Source organism: Poecilia reticulata, linkage group LG8, assembly GCF_000633615.1.
Source record: "Poecilia reticulata strain Guanapo linkage group LG8, Guppy_female_1.0+MT, whole genome shotgun sequence".
Taxonomy (NCBI): Eukaryota; Metazoa; Chordata; class Actinopteri; order Cyprinodontiformes; family Poeciliidae; genus Poecilia; species Poecilia reticulata.
In genome coordinates this window covers 13,465,652-13,482,202 of record NC_024338.1, presented here as the reverse complement: position 1 = coordinate 13,482,202, position 16,551 = coordinate 13,465,652, and the positions used below count along the sequence as shown (strand labels likewise).

The 16,551-nt window shown below is 37.4% G+C and overlaps 2 protein-coding genes across 4 annotated transcripts; one reads left to right on the top strand and one right to left on the bottom strand.

Moving 5' to 3' along the window:
• Positions 1-8,444: 8,444 nt before the first annotated feature.
• Positions 8,445-12,132, bottom strand: mrpl12 (mitochondrial ribosomal protein L12). The gene is made up of 5 exons (XM_008416098.1): positions 11,962-12,132; positions 10,300-10,498; positions 10,111-10,185; positions 9,844-9,981; positions 8,445-9,035 (listed from the first exon to the last, which is right to left on the bottom strand). Exons 1-5 carry the CDS (start codon positions 12,018-12,020, stop codon positions 8,919-8,921), a joined length of 588 nt encoding a protein of 195 aa, XP_008414320.1. The 5' UTR covers positions 12,021-12,132; the 3' UTR covers positions 8,445-8,918.
• LOC103468794 (UPF0585 protein C16orf13 homolog B) lies at positions 12,130-16,412 on the top strand. Of its 3 annotated transcripts, XM_008416099.2 has the most exons (8): positions 12,130-12,215; positions 13,359-13,505; positions 13,583-13,785; positions 13,880-14,042; positions 14,137-14,196; positions 14,476-14,543; positions 14,998-15,076; positions 15,575-16,412. In XM_008416099.2, exons 1-8 carry the CDS (start codon positions 12,204-12,206, stop codon positions 15,620-15,622), a joined length of 780 nt encoding a protein of 259 aa, XP_008414321.1. In that variant the 5' UTR covers positions 12,130-12,203; the 3' UTR covers positions 15,623-16,412. The 3 variants fall into 3 exon arrangements, with proteins under 3 accessions (XP_008414321.1, XP_017161778.1, XP_017161779.1); XM_017306289.1 differs by lacking the exon at positions 15,575-16,412 and having other exon boundaries at positions 14,998-15,142; XM_017306290.1 differs by lacking the exons at positions 13,359-13,505; positions 15,575-16,412 and having other exon boundaries at positions 12,134-12,215; positions 14,998-15,142.
• The last annotated feature ends 139 nt before the right edge of the window (positions 16,413-16,551 follow it).

Here is a 16,551-nt window from a genome sequence, read left to right as displayed (position 1 = left end):
CCATCATCTCTGCTTTGTAAAAGACCCAGGCTATTGGTCGTCTTAAAAAAAAAAAAAAAAGTGGAACAGGAATTCCACCAGGAACCGTATCTGGTCCCATCTGTTTTGTCGTCCATAATGTAAAACCATCGCTCATTCTTTCAGCTCTGTCAACTGTCCAAACCGAGGACATCAACGCTGTTACCACCCGGTGAAATACTGGCAGCTACGTTCCCTCTAGAAAGTTTTTTTTTTTTTATAAACTCGACTCTGAAGCTCAGAAACACACTGAGTGGATATATACTGATGATCCAGTTGCTCATGTTGCTGGTAAAACCTGTGATGCTGTTGCACAAAAGCAAAACTCGTTTAAAGATTATCCTTAAAACGAGTTCAAAGTTCAAAAAGGAATGTTGTCTGAATGTTTAATAATATAAATATGCAAGTAGTCTTAATTTACTAACTTAGAAATGTAAAAATCTTGTAAAATACTTCTTGAGTCACAAAATAAAATTATTTCAAAATGTTGTGTTGAAATGTTGACATGAAAAACAAGAGCTGTTTGGGGCTTCCATGTTCCCACTCTGTGCATGAGTTTTCTCTRGTTGTGTTAATCAGTCCGAAATATGCTGATTGAGTGAATTTGGGACTGTAAATGTTCCTTAGACGTGTGTTTGTAGGTCCATGTGTGTTTCACGTTTAGCACGACACCGGTGAAACAGAAGCTTTGAAAACACTCCTGTCTAAACAAAGATAAACAAATTGCAAAGTTAAAAAGTTGTTTAACAGCAAGCGATTTGATTACTCCTGTCAAAATATGGCGATCTCAATTAAAATATGGACTTAAAAAATCTGTTATGGCGATTAACATCTCAGTTTCAGTCTTTGCTTCCGACATCGATGTGAATACGTTCAGTGTGTTTCTGAGCTTCAGAMTTTTTCCTGTCCGTGAACAGAAAGTGACTGAACATGTTTCAAAGTGTGAAAATTCATGCCTATTCTTTACGACTGCAATTAAAATCGATAACGTTATTAATGGAGCATTTTTCCATACATACATTTTACTTCTGGTAACTTGTAAAGGATGCAGTTTTACATCTAAAATCAAAAATAATGTCAGTGGCACTTGACAAGTATTGATAGCTTTCAACAAAAAAAGAAAATGGCATAAAAAAAATTCTAGCTAAAATAAAAATAATAAAGAGGTAATAAATACTCATTAACTTTAAATCTAAACTGAATAGATATCTATTCTTAAAAAAAACACACAAAGTCACTAACTGGTTCTCTTGTGGATGTTTTTTTTAGCCCGGCAGTCTGTCTGTGGTGACAGGAGTATCTGATAAAGAGGAAAAAAAACTAAATCAGGATGTAGACTAGAAAAAGGCCGAGCCAGATCTAGATGTCCAGTACTTACAGTGCATTATCTGTCATTACCAACCTGCATCAAGCTCTTTCCACAAGCTCCAGTAGAAGCACGGATAACTGCATTAACAGACAACTACTTTTGCACATTTAACAAGGTCATATAATGTCTAAATTATCAATAAGAAACTCAAAATCTCACTTTGACTAAAAGTTGACATTATATTAAAGATAATTTATTCTTATTTTTTCTTATTGTTATGCTTAAATATTTGCTGTCTAATTTTTGTTTTCCTTTCAAAAAGAAAACATCAAACGTGACTTTAGCGCCTCCCCTGCTGCAGTTACCGCAGAAAAGAGCGTCCGTGGAGGAGGACTACTGTTTCTTGAGCATGATGGATTGCASATCATTCTATAAGCGAAAACCTGGGAAAATAATACCTGGAGCCTKATTAAATGACATGTGGCCACAAACCCACATCCAGCTGCGGAACTGGGACATGCAACTCCTTTAAATTCCTGCTAATGCTCCTGCCCTGAAGCTCCCCGCTCTACACCAGTTAACCCAGCCAGGTTACAATTTGAAAAGACGATGGGACAGGACGTCTCCTAATGTCCAACCAAAACTGACTGAGGTAGGAATTATAAACACAGCTGCGTGTTATTTTTCTGCGTAACAGTGTCCCCCAGAGGGCAAAGAGGGGCCTTGTCTGAAAAGGTAGGCATAAATTTATCATTGAATAAGAGACTGTTTCCATTTCAGTTTATTAACCCGTCCCTTGGGTCACATTTGTAGCTGCTCCGTTTGTGGTTAAAGGCCTCGGCGAATATAAATAATTCATCTGCCTTTGTGACAAAGAACAAAAATATATATATACATCACTTTTAATTATATCCTGTGTAACTGAGAATATGCTTGAATGTAAATCACTTTCACTTTGTGTTAAAGTTGAAGAGCATCCAGCACATCCAGGATGGCATTTTCTCTTGGCTCCTTTTGACCTTGGATAARKGCTCTCTGTCAGGACGAGCTGTCCAACATGGACAGTCTGTGACAGCTAAAGTGTCCAAGGCAAGTCAAGCGTGATCGTCCTTTGGCGTTCGTAGGCGACGACCTTCTCGCCAATATGTTGCTTCAGCTGCCCGAGGATCACAAAAGTGAGGACTCTGCAGGGGAACGAGGCGGCTAGTTTCAGGGACGAGACCCCGAGGCGCAGATCAAATCCTTACAGGAGAGTCCGGTTTGTGAGAGTAGTATGAGATTGAAGACTGCRCTGTTTTTAGAAAAAAAACAAAGACAAAAAAAAACAGTGAGAGTGATATGTACCTTCTAGAGTGCCTTTGGCTTAAGCTTTGCTGTTTCACTCAGACAGTGAAACACASTKCAGGAAGGACTCAGAACCACGGAGCTGACTCACTCACCCTGGAGCGCACGAATAAAATAATACATGTCAGAGCGATGACTTTGATTCAATTAATCCCAATTAAACCACACAGAACCCAAAATACAGCTGCAGTCATAAACTGATGCACTTATGATGTGACTGAGTTTCTCCACTTTTTTTTAATGTTTAGATTAATTATCCAGGATATATTTTAAGAGATGTGTAAAAAAATCTTTCATTTAATCAGATAATATTTTGTTTATGCTTGCAATATTAAAGAAACAAAAAAAGTATCTTGCCTCTTTTTGGGGGGTTTTTCTCTGTTTTATTTTTGCCTTTAATTTCATACTTGAATATTTCAGATCTTAAACGACGTTTTAATGTCAAAGACAGCCTGAGTAAGTACAAAATGTCATATTTATAATTTATTTAAAGTGAAAAAAGCCATCCAAAACAACGCAAGAAGYGCATCCTTCTTTCACTCCTTGTTCAATCATAAGACAAACTGTGATCTACWTGTTTTTRTTTCAGGCCACAGACTGAAAGCTTGTTGAAAACTTGAAGACAGAGCRAAAGAAATGTGTACATTTTTTAAGGAATTACACGCAACATGACTTGTTGTGATGGACAACAGTCCTAATTAAGGTAAGACGGAAAAGTTGAATATCTGTTTCTTATTTAGTAAACTTGAGTCATGCTTTAAGTGGAGAACAAATGGGAATATCATCTCAGCTAAGTCTGAAAGAAGCCTTTAAATCCTTAATTGCAGCTTCTCTAATCTGCAAATAAAAAAAATAAAAAAAGTTCAGCACAAAATTTCTTTTTGTTTTGTGAGCCTCCTGTTGTGCAACAACCCAAAAGGGAAAAAAAGATAACAAAGCCGTTCAAGTATATTAGTAATTAAAGGTCCGGTATTCCCATAGCATTCCTGTCTATGAATAGTGTGAACTTTCGACATGAACTGTTAACACCGCGGAATAACAGATGAAAGTGTTTCCTGTGCGAAACACCCGCCCCACGTTACAGTTTTGTGTTCATTAATCTTGTTTTGACAACATGAAGGGCTTGGCACAGGACAGTGGTGCGGCCACCATGTGCAAAGCAGAAAACAAGGAGCCTTACTTCATAAAATATTATGAAATCTTTTAGAGTGTGGCCAACTTGAATCGCTCACTCTCCAGCCAAATTGACCGAGGATGTTCTCAGCTCCCAGAACCAGCTGTCTGGACCGGCCAGAACAGATAAATCACACACAGTGCTGCAGCATTTTTATTTAATTATAGGTCATTTTTTAAACATCTGTATCGYGGATGACATGCAAGAAAACAAAGAGATTTGCAGAAAACCGCTAGCCTAAAAGACGAGTTGCACCCATCAGAACTAAGTTATTAGAAGTGACCACTTTTCCATCTTACAATAGATCTCAACCCCATTCAACAGCACATATGAAAGGAAACAATTTTACCTTTTATTGTTCAAGACTCCATAGTCCATCAAGCACCTAAGTGTAGCTGAGACAGGAAAGAAATCTCACAATGCTTACGAGGAAAAGGCTGATAATCATTGGCAATTATGCATGAGGTAGAGCGTGCCTCGATTTGATCACATTCTGCGTTTCTTCGAGTCCCCGACTACAGCGTTGTACCATTCTTCGATCAGAGGTATAAAAGATTTAAAAGGTCACCATCACCACAGCGAATGTATTGCCTCTAAATTAATTTTAAATTGGACTATTAGACTGGAATTGCAAGTATTTCCGACTATTCTTAACTACTCCTGTCGTGTCAAAACCCTTTTGTCGTAAAATTCAAACTCACTGAACTTTCATAAGGTCATTTTGGGGGTCACAATTTAAACCTCCTGTACAACGAAGTTAAAGAAAATAAATTGTCAAAAACACTGGAAATTTGAACAAATTCAAGATGATCTTGACAGAATCGTTTTTAGAGACGCTTTTTTTTAAACCACCTCCAAATGCACTGCAAATGATTTTCTGATTACTTTTTTCTGTTTATCCTCACTGAGTCTCATGAGTGGCAAAATGTGCAAGAAAATATAGTTATCATTTGGAAAAAGGGTAAAGAAATGTGAATATTTTGTAAAAATGCAGCACATATTATAAAGTATGAGCATTTGTTAGTTTGCATTTTGTACTGTGATCCACTGGAGAGACACATAACCTCCTGTTCTCATCAAGATCTTCTTCACCTTCACCTCCTGCTGAGTTTGTAAGAGCATCTGGAAATGAAGCCCAGAGAGTCAGTCGCACCTGTCCTGAGAGCCGCAGCAGGTTTACTGGTGACCGCCAACGCCGTTCAAACTGAACATTTGAAGAGACGTGTCCGTTTAGCTGCTGTAATTAAATGAGATAATAAAGCAAGGATGCATCTTCAGAAGGCAGTGTTCAGTCTTGTGTGATGCTGATGCTGGCAGGATTTTGTCCGTGCCACATACGAATGGAACAAAACAAAACGTCTTTCTGATGTTAAACTGATTTGTGGACAGTTTGAAAATCCACGTGGTTGAATTCAGGCACTTGTGCAAGAATGAACCCTTTGGTGTTTTTGTGCCAAGAAAAGAAGTGCAGCTGGTTTGTGGGAGGGCGAGTATGCAACTCAAATAAAAAATAGCTTTGTTGGTGTTGTAGTTTCACCAATATAGACTGCTAGTGTCCTGGGATTCAAGTTTGAAGACTTTGCTTTTAAAATGCTATAAATCTTAGACACTGCATTAAGGAAAGCGTCATGAAGCTAGCATCCGGCTGGGTTATTGTTTAATGCAATCCAAGTTCTGCTAAAGTATTGGACAGAAGAGGGAGAGTTTACTCACGGGACAAGAACAGTAACCTGTCAGCAAGCTTCTCAAATATACATGATCAGCAGACTAACCTTGTAAGAGCCACTCACTGTGTTCAGAAATGATTCTGTGCTCCATGCATCTCGTTGGCTTGCTTAATAAAATGAAGCTGCTTTGTTGCAGAAGCTAATGCCATGTGACAACAAAGGCCTTAAATAAATCTTCCCTTGAGAAGAAGCTTTAGCAAATATTATGAGCAATGTTAAGTAGGAGGCCTGCTTCTGACTAAACTGCTTAATATCAGCTAAGAGAGGTTTTATCTTCTACAACTATTTGGATTTGGGGCAAACTTTGGTCTGACATTTATGAACAGTGAGGAGTCAGACAAGAACGGGAAGATACGAGTTCATCTTTTCATTAATATACCCAACACTTACATGAAAATTGGAAATACGAACGTTTTCATCAAATTCTTTACTTCTTCTTTCTCTCTCTTCACCTCTGCACTCCCGTCACTCTCGCAATGCCACAAAACCAGTGTGAAAGCATCCATCATCACTGACTCGGTGGGGTGTTAGTGCATCCTCCAGCAAAGCAATTTTCTGACTCCCACTGGGACGGATATCCACAGACTTTTCTCAGTCAGAGTAAACTTTATTACAGTAAAGCCTCTCTCGAGGTTTTGGCAGTGGTTGAGATGCTTAATTACAAATATTTCATGAATCAGTGGGGTTTTTTTAAGGCAAACGACTTAAACGTTTTTTTAAATTTTTATCTTTGTTATGTAGCAGCTGGCATAGCCAAAAAAAAAAAAACGATGAGAGTTTTTGACATAACTTACTTTATTTTCCATATATTAAAAAACCATGTGATGGTAAAAAAGGCTAATCTTTGAATGAAGATGTTTTCTGTTGAAACAGAAGACAGGTGAAGACAAATGATGTCTGGACAAGGGAGAGGAAGAGCTTGGATGACAAAACTTGGTGACAGGAGCAGGTGGGAAGAAGAGTTTGGCCACGGAGAGGGAGAGTCGTGCCCAGAGGAGGATCTGGTTCAGGAAGTGGCAACGAAGCAGATGACAAAGAATGAGTGGTGATGGTATTTTGAGTGCCGCAAACATTAGTAAATGCTTAAATAAGTGCCACTGCCATCATAAATCATGTGATAAACAATGGTTTGTAATCAAGAGAAGGCAGTGAGGCTGCAGATCTTGCCTCATTTTCTGCATCATTGACCAAACCAGCAGTTAACTAAAGCATTTTTCTCAGGGTTCTTCTGTTTTCACTTGCCATGTCTTACAGAAAGGCCACCAATAATAATAGTAATCCAAATGCTGGATTTTTAAGTTAATTCAAAGGCCTTGCAACGCTTCCAGAGATTTTTATGAGCAGGTTTTTCTTAAACATAATGAAAAAAAATGTATAAAGCTTCATTTTGTGTGCGAGTTCAGAAGATTTTGCAAATGGATGATCTTTCATTCAACATTTAGCATTTTATTGTCCAGTTTTGAATATTTTTGCTTGTTCTACATATGTAAAACTCGCCTTTCTTTACAAAAAAAGTCCTCAGTCTCATTCTTAAAGGCTTTTTGTAATCTTCGACTTAGAGCTTTATGGTCCACTGTTTGATCCACAGACAATTTGGTTGCCTAATAAGTATTTAATCTCTTTAGTCTGCTTAAAATCAATCCCTAACAGCAGGACAGTTAATATTAAGATTATAAAGTGACTTGTAAAGAATGAATCAGTCAGATATCAAAGATGTTTGTCCAGGTGAATCTGTCACACATTTCAGCTCTGTTCAGTCTTTTTAGAGACTACCTACGCCACCTGGTGGTAAACAGTGAGCGGTGACGAATGTAAAGATTCTGGCTGCTTTAGAGTACCGTACACCCACTTTGCTCTTAAAATGCCAAATAAATATAACTTTTTTTTTACAATGTCCAAGAGTAAAGGAATCTTTCTTTGATTAAGTTTACAGACTTTTGTACTAAACTGGGAAAAAAAACCTTTTGCAAACAGTTAAAACATTTTCCAATAGGTTTATTGTTTAAGACTAACAATTGACTTTTTTTGAAAATTGCATTTCTTTTTATTAATGCCTCTCCATAAGTGCAACATATTTCAGCTCAAAGCATTAACAGGCACAGCCTATGTTATTTACAGTGCATTTAGACATAATTTAAAGATTGTGGATTACCTCCAGTCATGCACTAAGGTGCCTGGCCATCTCAATAAATATCATTAAGAAGTATTTTTATGTGAGCACAATAATTTAAGTGAAAACTAATTCATTCCACAGATTGAAATATATACATTTTTATAACTGTGGTGTAAAGCTCATAAAAAAGCAACAAAATTCAGTTTCTCGTGGAAAAAAAATCCTGAAACTGAAAAATGTATTGTGAGATGTCTTTACTACCCAAATATCAGACTTTTTACTTCCACTCAACCTTTCAACACTTACATCCAGCACTCWGAACAGACAGATTGTTCAGAAATAACCTTGTGTGACTTACCTTTAAGTGGAGAAAATCAATGACTACTAATAAAATCCTATTTTTAAAAAATACGGTCTCATGGAATATTTACATTTTTCGACAGGCTGATTTTTGGATCAAAATTAACTGAGATTTTACTTGAACTTCAGGACTAATATTTACTTTTTGGATGAAATTTCTGAAATTAACATTTCAATGACATCCTACATTGAAACGTGTGCGTTTATAAAGAAAATTCTGAGATGCACTTTTGCACAAAAAGCATCTTGTTTTCAGCAGGATAAAATATTAAAGTTCCTTCACAGGTAAAACTGTGGTTTTCACTTACAGTGCTTCTTTAAGCACCGACTGAACCCATCCAGAAAATACGAGTGTTTCAAAACGTCCAGCTTGACACAAAAACAGGACCAAGAAACAAGTGAATTAAGAATACTTCAACTTTAATGACATTATTTTGAACTTTTAATGGACTCGGCGTTGACATCTACTGCGCTAGTTACATTTGCTGTTCCTCCACGTTTGTAACCATTCTCCTGCAGCTCAAACCTTCATCTGTGAACAGTTGAACATCAACACAGAGTAATGCACCGATTCCGTTTGGCATCCAGGCCAGCATTTCTGTAGCTTCCAAGCTACGCAACACGTGAGGCGCATAACCAGGGAGCGCAGCAGTCATTTGTGGAGGCTGATTCTCTGGAAAGTTCACTCCAAAGTTGTACCACCTGACAATGCTAAAGGATGAGAGCGTTGGAAAATGTGTTTTCTTTCCATTTCTCTTGAGATCCTCTTTTTTTTCTTTTTGAGTTAAAAAAAAAAAAAAAAAAAAACAGATGAAGGATGAAGTGCACGAACAACAGAACTCCAGAGAAAACGGGGCGAGTGGTTCCACGGCTTTACTCCAGCACCACAGTGCCACCTGCTGCTTCCAGAGCCGCTTTGAGTTTTTCTGCTTCGTCCTTGGACACATTCGCCCGGATTTCCTGGGGAAGGGACTCCACCAGCTTCTTAGCCTGATTAAAGGTGGAGAGAGAGAAAAAAAAAAAAAAGATTGGACTGAGGAAATCGGCAACACTGATCTGGTAGAGTAAAAATATTGCACGTTTCGTAGCTCTTCATGCAGTTCTTAAGATTTAGAATATAAAGAAACTAATAACATAAAAAAGCTGCAAATTATAAGAACTGAAGAGCGTCAGATTAAGATAATACATCAAATATGTAGTTGTAATTAAACCGAGAGGTGAACATGTTTCTGTAGCTAATAGACAAACATCAGCACTGAAACTGACTTTATTTTTCTTTTATTATCTTTAACATTAAACCACCGTTGGTTCAGTCGTAGTGATTACACGGCTGCTTTAGATGGGAAAACAACCAGGAGTCTGCAACTCACTTGCATAATAAGGATTCATTTACACATGTACTGTTGATGTATGATGTTTGCCACTGACAGATTAAATAATACAACCAACATGCATTACTTTTCCAACAAAATAAATATTTGTAGCAGTCCCAAAGGCGCCTAAACAAAATCTGGCAATAGTTTTACTGTTCAAAAACCAATATTGTCACATCTCATCTAACAAAAGATCCTAAATCTATAGGCAACATATTGTTCATGCAAACCTGCAAAATGCAACTATAGGTTGTTCTGCCTTGTGATCATCTACAAGAAGCTTGCTAATTTTTTTTTTTTTACAGCTGACCAAACACCAAAAAATCTTACACAGAAATACACAAGTGAAAACCTTCAAACAATAAAATAAATTGTACTTTTTCAAGAGCGAGTAACAGAGCAAGCAGACATTAATTTACTCTTACCTGCACCAGATTCAAGCCTTGCATGCAGTTCTTCACTTCTTTTATAAGCTTTACTTTTTCAGCTGCTTTCAACTCTGTCAGTTTTACTGTGAATTGAGTCTTTTCCATCTTTACCGGTGCCTCCTCCTCTTCTGCGGCCTGGTTTCATAAGAAGGAAAACACACAAGCAATGTCAGCCAAAAATTACAACCCACATGTTAAGATTTTAAGTCATCAGATCGTGTTGTTGTTTTTTTTTTTTATGGCGACCAGAGTCAGAGTTTGTACCTGAGCTGCAGGGACAGCAGATCCAGCCATTGCCCCCATTGGCATCATTCCAACATCTTGAATATTCAGAGTTTTCTGTAAGCGAGATTTAGAAAAGATCATCCCTCAAAAACATGAGTTGGACCAAAGACTCCGGTTATCCAGGTTCAGCATTAAAAAAAAAAAAAGGGGGGACTTTTTTCCACAAACCTTGAGGAGCTCGTTGAGGTCCGACACCTCTAGCAAGGTGAGGCTGGAGATGTCGCTGACCAGCTGTTGGATTTTCGGAGAGTACTCTTTGGGCGCTTCGTCTAGAGTGGGCGTGGCTAAGGCTTCTGAAAAGGCGGTCGAACTGGTTTTCAGAAGCCGGACAGAACACAGAGCCGGTGCCTGCTGCTGTAGGTGGTGCCTGAAAAACACATGACTGCATCTGGTCATTATCTGGAGACACGACGCCGATCGCTGTTCACGTCGACGACAAACAACAGGGATTCTGCGGGGGTTTAGCTTTGGGAATATCTGCTCCAAAAGGCGATTCTCATTTATTGGACGAGTTGGAAATGAGATCCTAAAGATGCTGAAATGTTGCAAGAAATAAAAAAAATATCAAATACATAAAAATATATTAGTATGTTGCTTTTGTATTCAACGCATCATTTGAATTACACGTTTCTTTCAGTATTATTGTTATTAGAAGACGAATTATTTGAGAATCACAAATTTTTWGCGTCTTTCAGCTGATACAAAAACCAACAAAGACAACCTCTGGCTTTCTGCACATTTCAAATCTGATTTGAAGGTTTGCTTTTTCAGTTTTAACATTTTCTCAGTCCACTCAAATAAGTTATATATTAAACATGTGCAACCAAGTCAACGAGTTAAGTCCACAATATTTTAAAGCCAACATAAAAGTGTGATCACAATTTCTAATGAGTGGTCCAAATGTAAAAAAAAAAAAAAAAAAAAAATCTCCACATGAGTCTCAATTTTTGGTCATCTTTTGATTTAACCAGAACATTTTACTTTAGTCGAACTACTTTAATTGCTTTTTTTAAGTTTTTGATTTTCACAGGCATTAATTTTATCACACATTACTGGATATATATTATTAATTTGACCACCTTACAGCACATTCTTGATATACCATTTTTCTTACATTTCATTTTAAYAATAATTTTGAATATATATATATTAAATATTACTTAACCATCTTTATCCAACCTACTTTTGACACCTTAGTTTRAGTAATACTTACTTTTTAAATTACAATATTTTATAAAGTATTGTCTTATRCATTCCTGGATACTTTTAAATATTACCTAATRCATRGTAAAAACAGAACTACAAGTATCTGTAGCTTCATACTAACAACTCGATGCCATTTTAAAACCAGTAGAAAGCTACCGTACATTGTTGCCAGATCTGCGCTCTCCAGGTGACTCTGCGTGTTGTTGTCTTTTTTTACTTTTAAATCTGAAATATCTGGCAACCAAATTAGCAATAAACAAACTCAAAAGAATGTCACCGTTACTGTCAGTAAAAGCAACCTAATAAAGACAGAAAACGGCCCACCTGAAAGGGTGGATTTTAAAGTCTGGCTGTGTTTTACAACATCAGTCAAATAGTAACATGATGCTGCAGTTGCAGCCAGAGAGAAGACATTAACCACCGGCTAACTCGCCTAAAACACCCTCGCGTAGCATGAAACTGGGTTTAATCTGCAGCCTAATACAGCATGCAGTATTTCCACGACGTTAGCAGAGATAAACACGAGATAATGTGCAACAAAAGCGGCATCAGAGACTGGCTGTCTGCCCTTGAAGAAACCCCCAAGAAGACGCAGAGATGAGCGGCAGTTCCGGGGTTACGTACCGGCGAATGTTCGCGGCGGCCCGCAACGCGGTCCGGAGGCAGCGTCTGGTGCAGTACATGCTGGCGTTAACCGGAGCTGTGGAGCCCAAAGTCCCACTGAAACAGAACAAATCGAGATGAGCACAGGCAGGTCCAATTCCAGAGCCTCAACAGCACATGGCGTCCTCCCTGTGCCTGACCTACCCACAATGCATTAGATGAACTCGAACTGTTCGCAAACCTACGGGAGCTGATAGGGGACAATGCGCGCCAAGGTAATTATGGTTCTCCAAACAAAATGACCAAGACTGGTATTTAGAAGAGATATCAGAAAGACAATATTGAGAATTCCTGGAGCAAGTGGCCAGTAGCAAATGACAAGAAATGTCCAGTTGTCATTTCTTTTTTGTTTCCAAAAACAAAACAAAAAAACATTATTTCAGGTTGTCAAAATAAAGAGAAGTTATAAGAATTTGCATGCCAGACTAGAATTAATTTATGCCCCAGTTATTATTAGTCAAAGACAACTCTTAGGGTTTAACCTTTAAAGGAGTTCAACATCCCTACATTTTTGTTATTTTTTTGGAAGTTTGTTCCAGATTAGAGACGCATAAAAACTGAGTACTGCTTCTCCATGTTTGGATCCGGTTCTGTGGATGCAGAGGTGACCTGAGTGGCTCATAAACTAACAGAAATATTTTWAAATCTGTTCTCTGAGCTACAGAGAGTCGGTGTAAGTACTTTATTGTTGGGATGATAGCTAGTTTTAGCGAGAAAGCGAGTTGCAGCATTTTGGTTTAGCTGCAGTTGTCTGATTGACTTTTTAGGCAGACTTGTGGACACTGTTGAAGTAATGAATTTCACTAAAGACAAACACATAGATGAATATTTTTAGATSTTGCAGGGACATTAGTCCTTAAAACCTGGAAATATTTTTCAGGTGATAGAARGCTGACTTTGTAATTGTCTTTATGTGTCTYTGTATGTTCAGTGAGCCCATCACCACAACCAGATTTTGGACTTTACTTTAATTTGACGGTTAATTAACACAGTTCATACAGAGATAAGTTTTTCTTTCCCTAATAAGTGTGAYGTTACAAAATGTACTTGGTAAAAGTTGTCAGAAAAAGCCTCTATTTATGTTCTATYAAGCTTTTGACAACTGTCCTTTTATTAATGTTTAATACAATGTAAAAAATAAATAAAATCACAACATTTAATTTGTGGCTGAAAAAAATAACTTGAGCCAAATCAGCAATTTAAATGTTTAATGTGAAACAAGTAACCCACTGTTTACTTGTTTCACATTAAACATTTTATCACACGTTAGTTGTGATAATTAGTTGTATCACATTACTCAAACGCACCTTTGCAGTATTTATATTATTTTTTGTCCTCAATTTACACTTGTGTCCTAGCCTTACTACCATGGGGTGGAGCGCAGAGTGAATCCTCTTAACCAGGTAATCTGTCAACCCATCTGCTGTTACAGTCACCCAACCCACGTCCACTCTACACCAATATGTCACTTCTTAGATAAACTCTGTAACCCAGCACAAGACAGGGTAAGATGTAACCTTTGGTATAAGAGATTAATACATTTGACATAAAGATTTGACCCRTCATTCTATCTCTCTTCCAGATCATGCTGCTGTCTCCGCAGGCAGAGAGGAACTGGGAGGGWATCTGCGAGGTGCTCGAAGACGTGCTGGACGATCAGTCTCACAAGCAGTTATTTGCTTTAGAGATCGGCTCCGGAACAGGACAGCATGTCATACGGTTTGCACAGAAGCTACCTTTCGTTACCTGGCAACCATCGGACATCAAAGAGGAGTGCCGAGACAGGTTTGTCTCTCACAAAAATGTACATTTTTCTTCTTTTGTTTTTTTTTTTTCCAACAAGTCATGTAAAAGGGGATCGATGTGTATTCATTTTCAGCATAAAGGCATATATAGCTGCAACCCATGTGAAAACTGTGCTGCAGCCAGTCCTGCTGGATGCAAGCGAACCTTGGGACAAATGGGCAGGTGTTTCTCGTAACTCCTGTGATGTTATTATTGCCGTTAACCTACTGCAGTACAGCTCCTTCAAAACAGCACAGGTAGGCATCTGAAAAACCAGCTGGAGATCTGCCACTCTTGAGAAGCTCAGACATTCATAACCGACGTTCCTTTTGCATCTAATATTTTTCCAAGGGTGTAATCAGTGGAGCAGGACAGATCCTCAAACCAAATGGCCTTTTGATAACTTATGGGGTATGTTGTAAACAACTTGCTATGTTACACACTTCACATCATCATCAAGTTGAACATACAGTTAAAGTCAGATCATGATATTCACTCATCATGGCTATGAATGTTGCAGTCATTTGGATATTCTGGAGTCCTTTTAACTCCTTCTCCCATTTCTTTTGTTCAATTATTACAAGCTGCTTATTATCCACCGATATGACATTTATGGTTATGGTCACAACGTACAAAAACATGATCCCACAACAGGCTTTAAAAACTGACACCTTGCTAAATATTTTTCAGGTCTATGCCGCTAATGGCGTCATTACACCAAGCTGTAATGAAGTTCTGGATGAAGAACTGCGGAAACTGTGAGTAAAAACTGTTTCCGTTGTTTATGTGTTCATGATGGAGCTGCTCAAAATTTTCRGAAACATTGTTGGAAATATGTTGGGATGTTAGATGACTTCTTTGCTATTTTATTGTTGAGTGTTTTAAGATCTTGTTGAAAGTGTGAGGAATTWAATTTTTACTAAAAGCAGAAATATCAAACAAATTTTTACTTTGGGCCATATCAGAGTCTTGAATGTCCTCAAAGGGTCGATGTTCCAAAATGTATTTATAAAACCCATTAACAAGCTGCTGAAGTATTAACAAATGGCTGCCTCTACATTCGATACGTACTTCTTAAAATTAACTGATATTGAACATCTTTACACACTGACATCATTTGGCAGAAGACAGATAAAGACAGATTTGATTGGTAAAAATAATATTTAAACACACAACTGTTCAAATAACAGCTGGAGTCATTCTGTTGGTCAGGAATCCAGAGTGGGGTCTTCCAGACCTTGATGTGCTGAGGCAGCAGGCCTACGGAAACGGGCTGCGTTTGGAGAGAATGGTGAGAAATAATGTGCTAAAAACTCTCAATGTATTTACAGTACAAACACCAACATATATCTGGTAACACTTTATTTGACGGGGTGTGCATAATGCTGACACAACACTTGTCATAAACATGACATAACATCTGTCACGAACATGAAGAAGTCTTTATGAATGTTTATGACTGTTGTCATGAAGTGTCATTTGGTAAATAATGACTCTTTTAAAGCAAAGTTTATTTAAAAGTTGCATTAGAAGTCCTTTAAATGTGCCAACTGTGCACGATTCTGTAAATAATGACACTTTAATGCAAAATTGGCACTTTTAATGGACTTTCAATGCAACTTTGCATTAAAAGTGTCATTATTTACCGAATGACACTTTATGACAACTGTCAGACATTCATAAAGACAAATGTTATGTCATGTTTATGACAGTGTCATGTCAGTCTTATGCACACCCCTTCAAATAAAGTGTTGCCATATATTTTATGCATGTAAAATTTTACTTTCAGGTTGAGATGGAAGACTACTACAAATGCCTCATCTTTAGGAAACTCTGAAGGTTATCCCTGTTAGACATTATTTAACAAATCCACAGGAAAGAGGAGCACACACAAAAAAATCACAACCATATTCTTTAGCAAATTTTGGGTGGAAAATTATTGTGTTACTTACATGTTAGAACTTTGAGAACATTTTAGTTTAGTTTGGTTTGATGTACATAATCTACCTGCATGTCATTTCCTCTCATCAGGTCTGCACTTGTTTTGTTTACCACACCTTTATTATTTTTAGTGTTTTTTTGATTTTTTTCATTCTAAATATTGTAAAATAACTGAAAAATAGCTTTTGTATCGTCACATGCATTTGTAAAATATTAAACGCACTGTTCATGTCTCATCCATCGCAACTTCCTTGTTTAAATTTCTTTTAATTTGCATTTATTTGGATGAACATGATGTAAATTGAAACTTGTGAATTTTTTAATCCAGGTGGAAAATAAGACAAAGTTGAAGCAAGTTGACAGTAAGAATCTGAAGTTTATTAAATATATTTTTAAAATTACTTTAAAGTCAGATCAGAACGATGGAATTAAAGAAGTTCACACATGGAAACTGAAGAGATACAGAAAGTGTGATACATACATGCAGCACATTTTCATTCTATAAGCATTTCCATATTTCTAAAAAAAAAGAACAAACAAACAAGTACACTTGAGAAAGAGTGCCCACCTGAACTTTCTTCGCAGCTCAACTATTACACCAGAATGACCATGAATTAAATCTACGCTTGTTTCAGCCATGTGATGTTTTTACTTGGCAACAACTGACATTTCATTAAAAAAAAAAAGGTTGCATGTCGTGGTTAAGGTTTCCAGGCTGATTTTAGTATTTCTTGGTAACCAACAGTAAAATGCAGTTATTGAGCTATTCAACAAGGGTTAGACAACACTTCTATAGCGTCCCTTTAATGCATTTACTGATTTTAG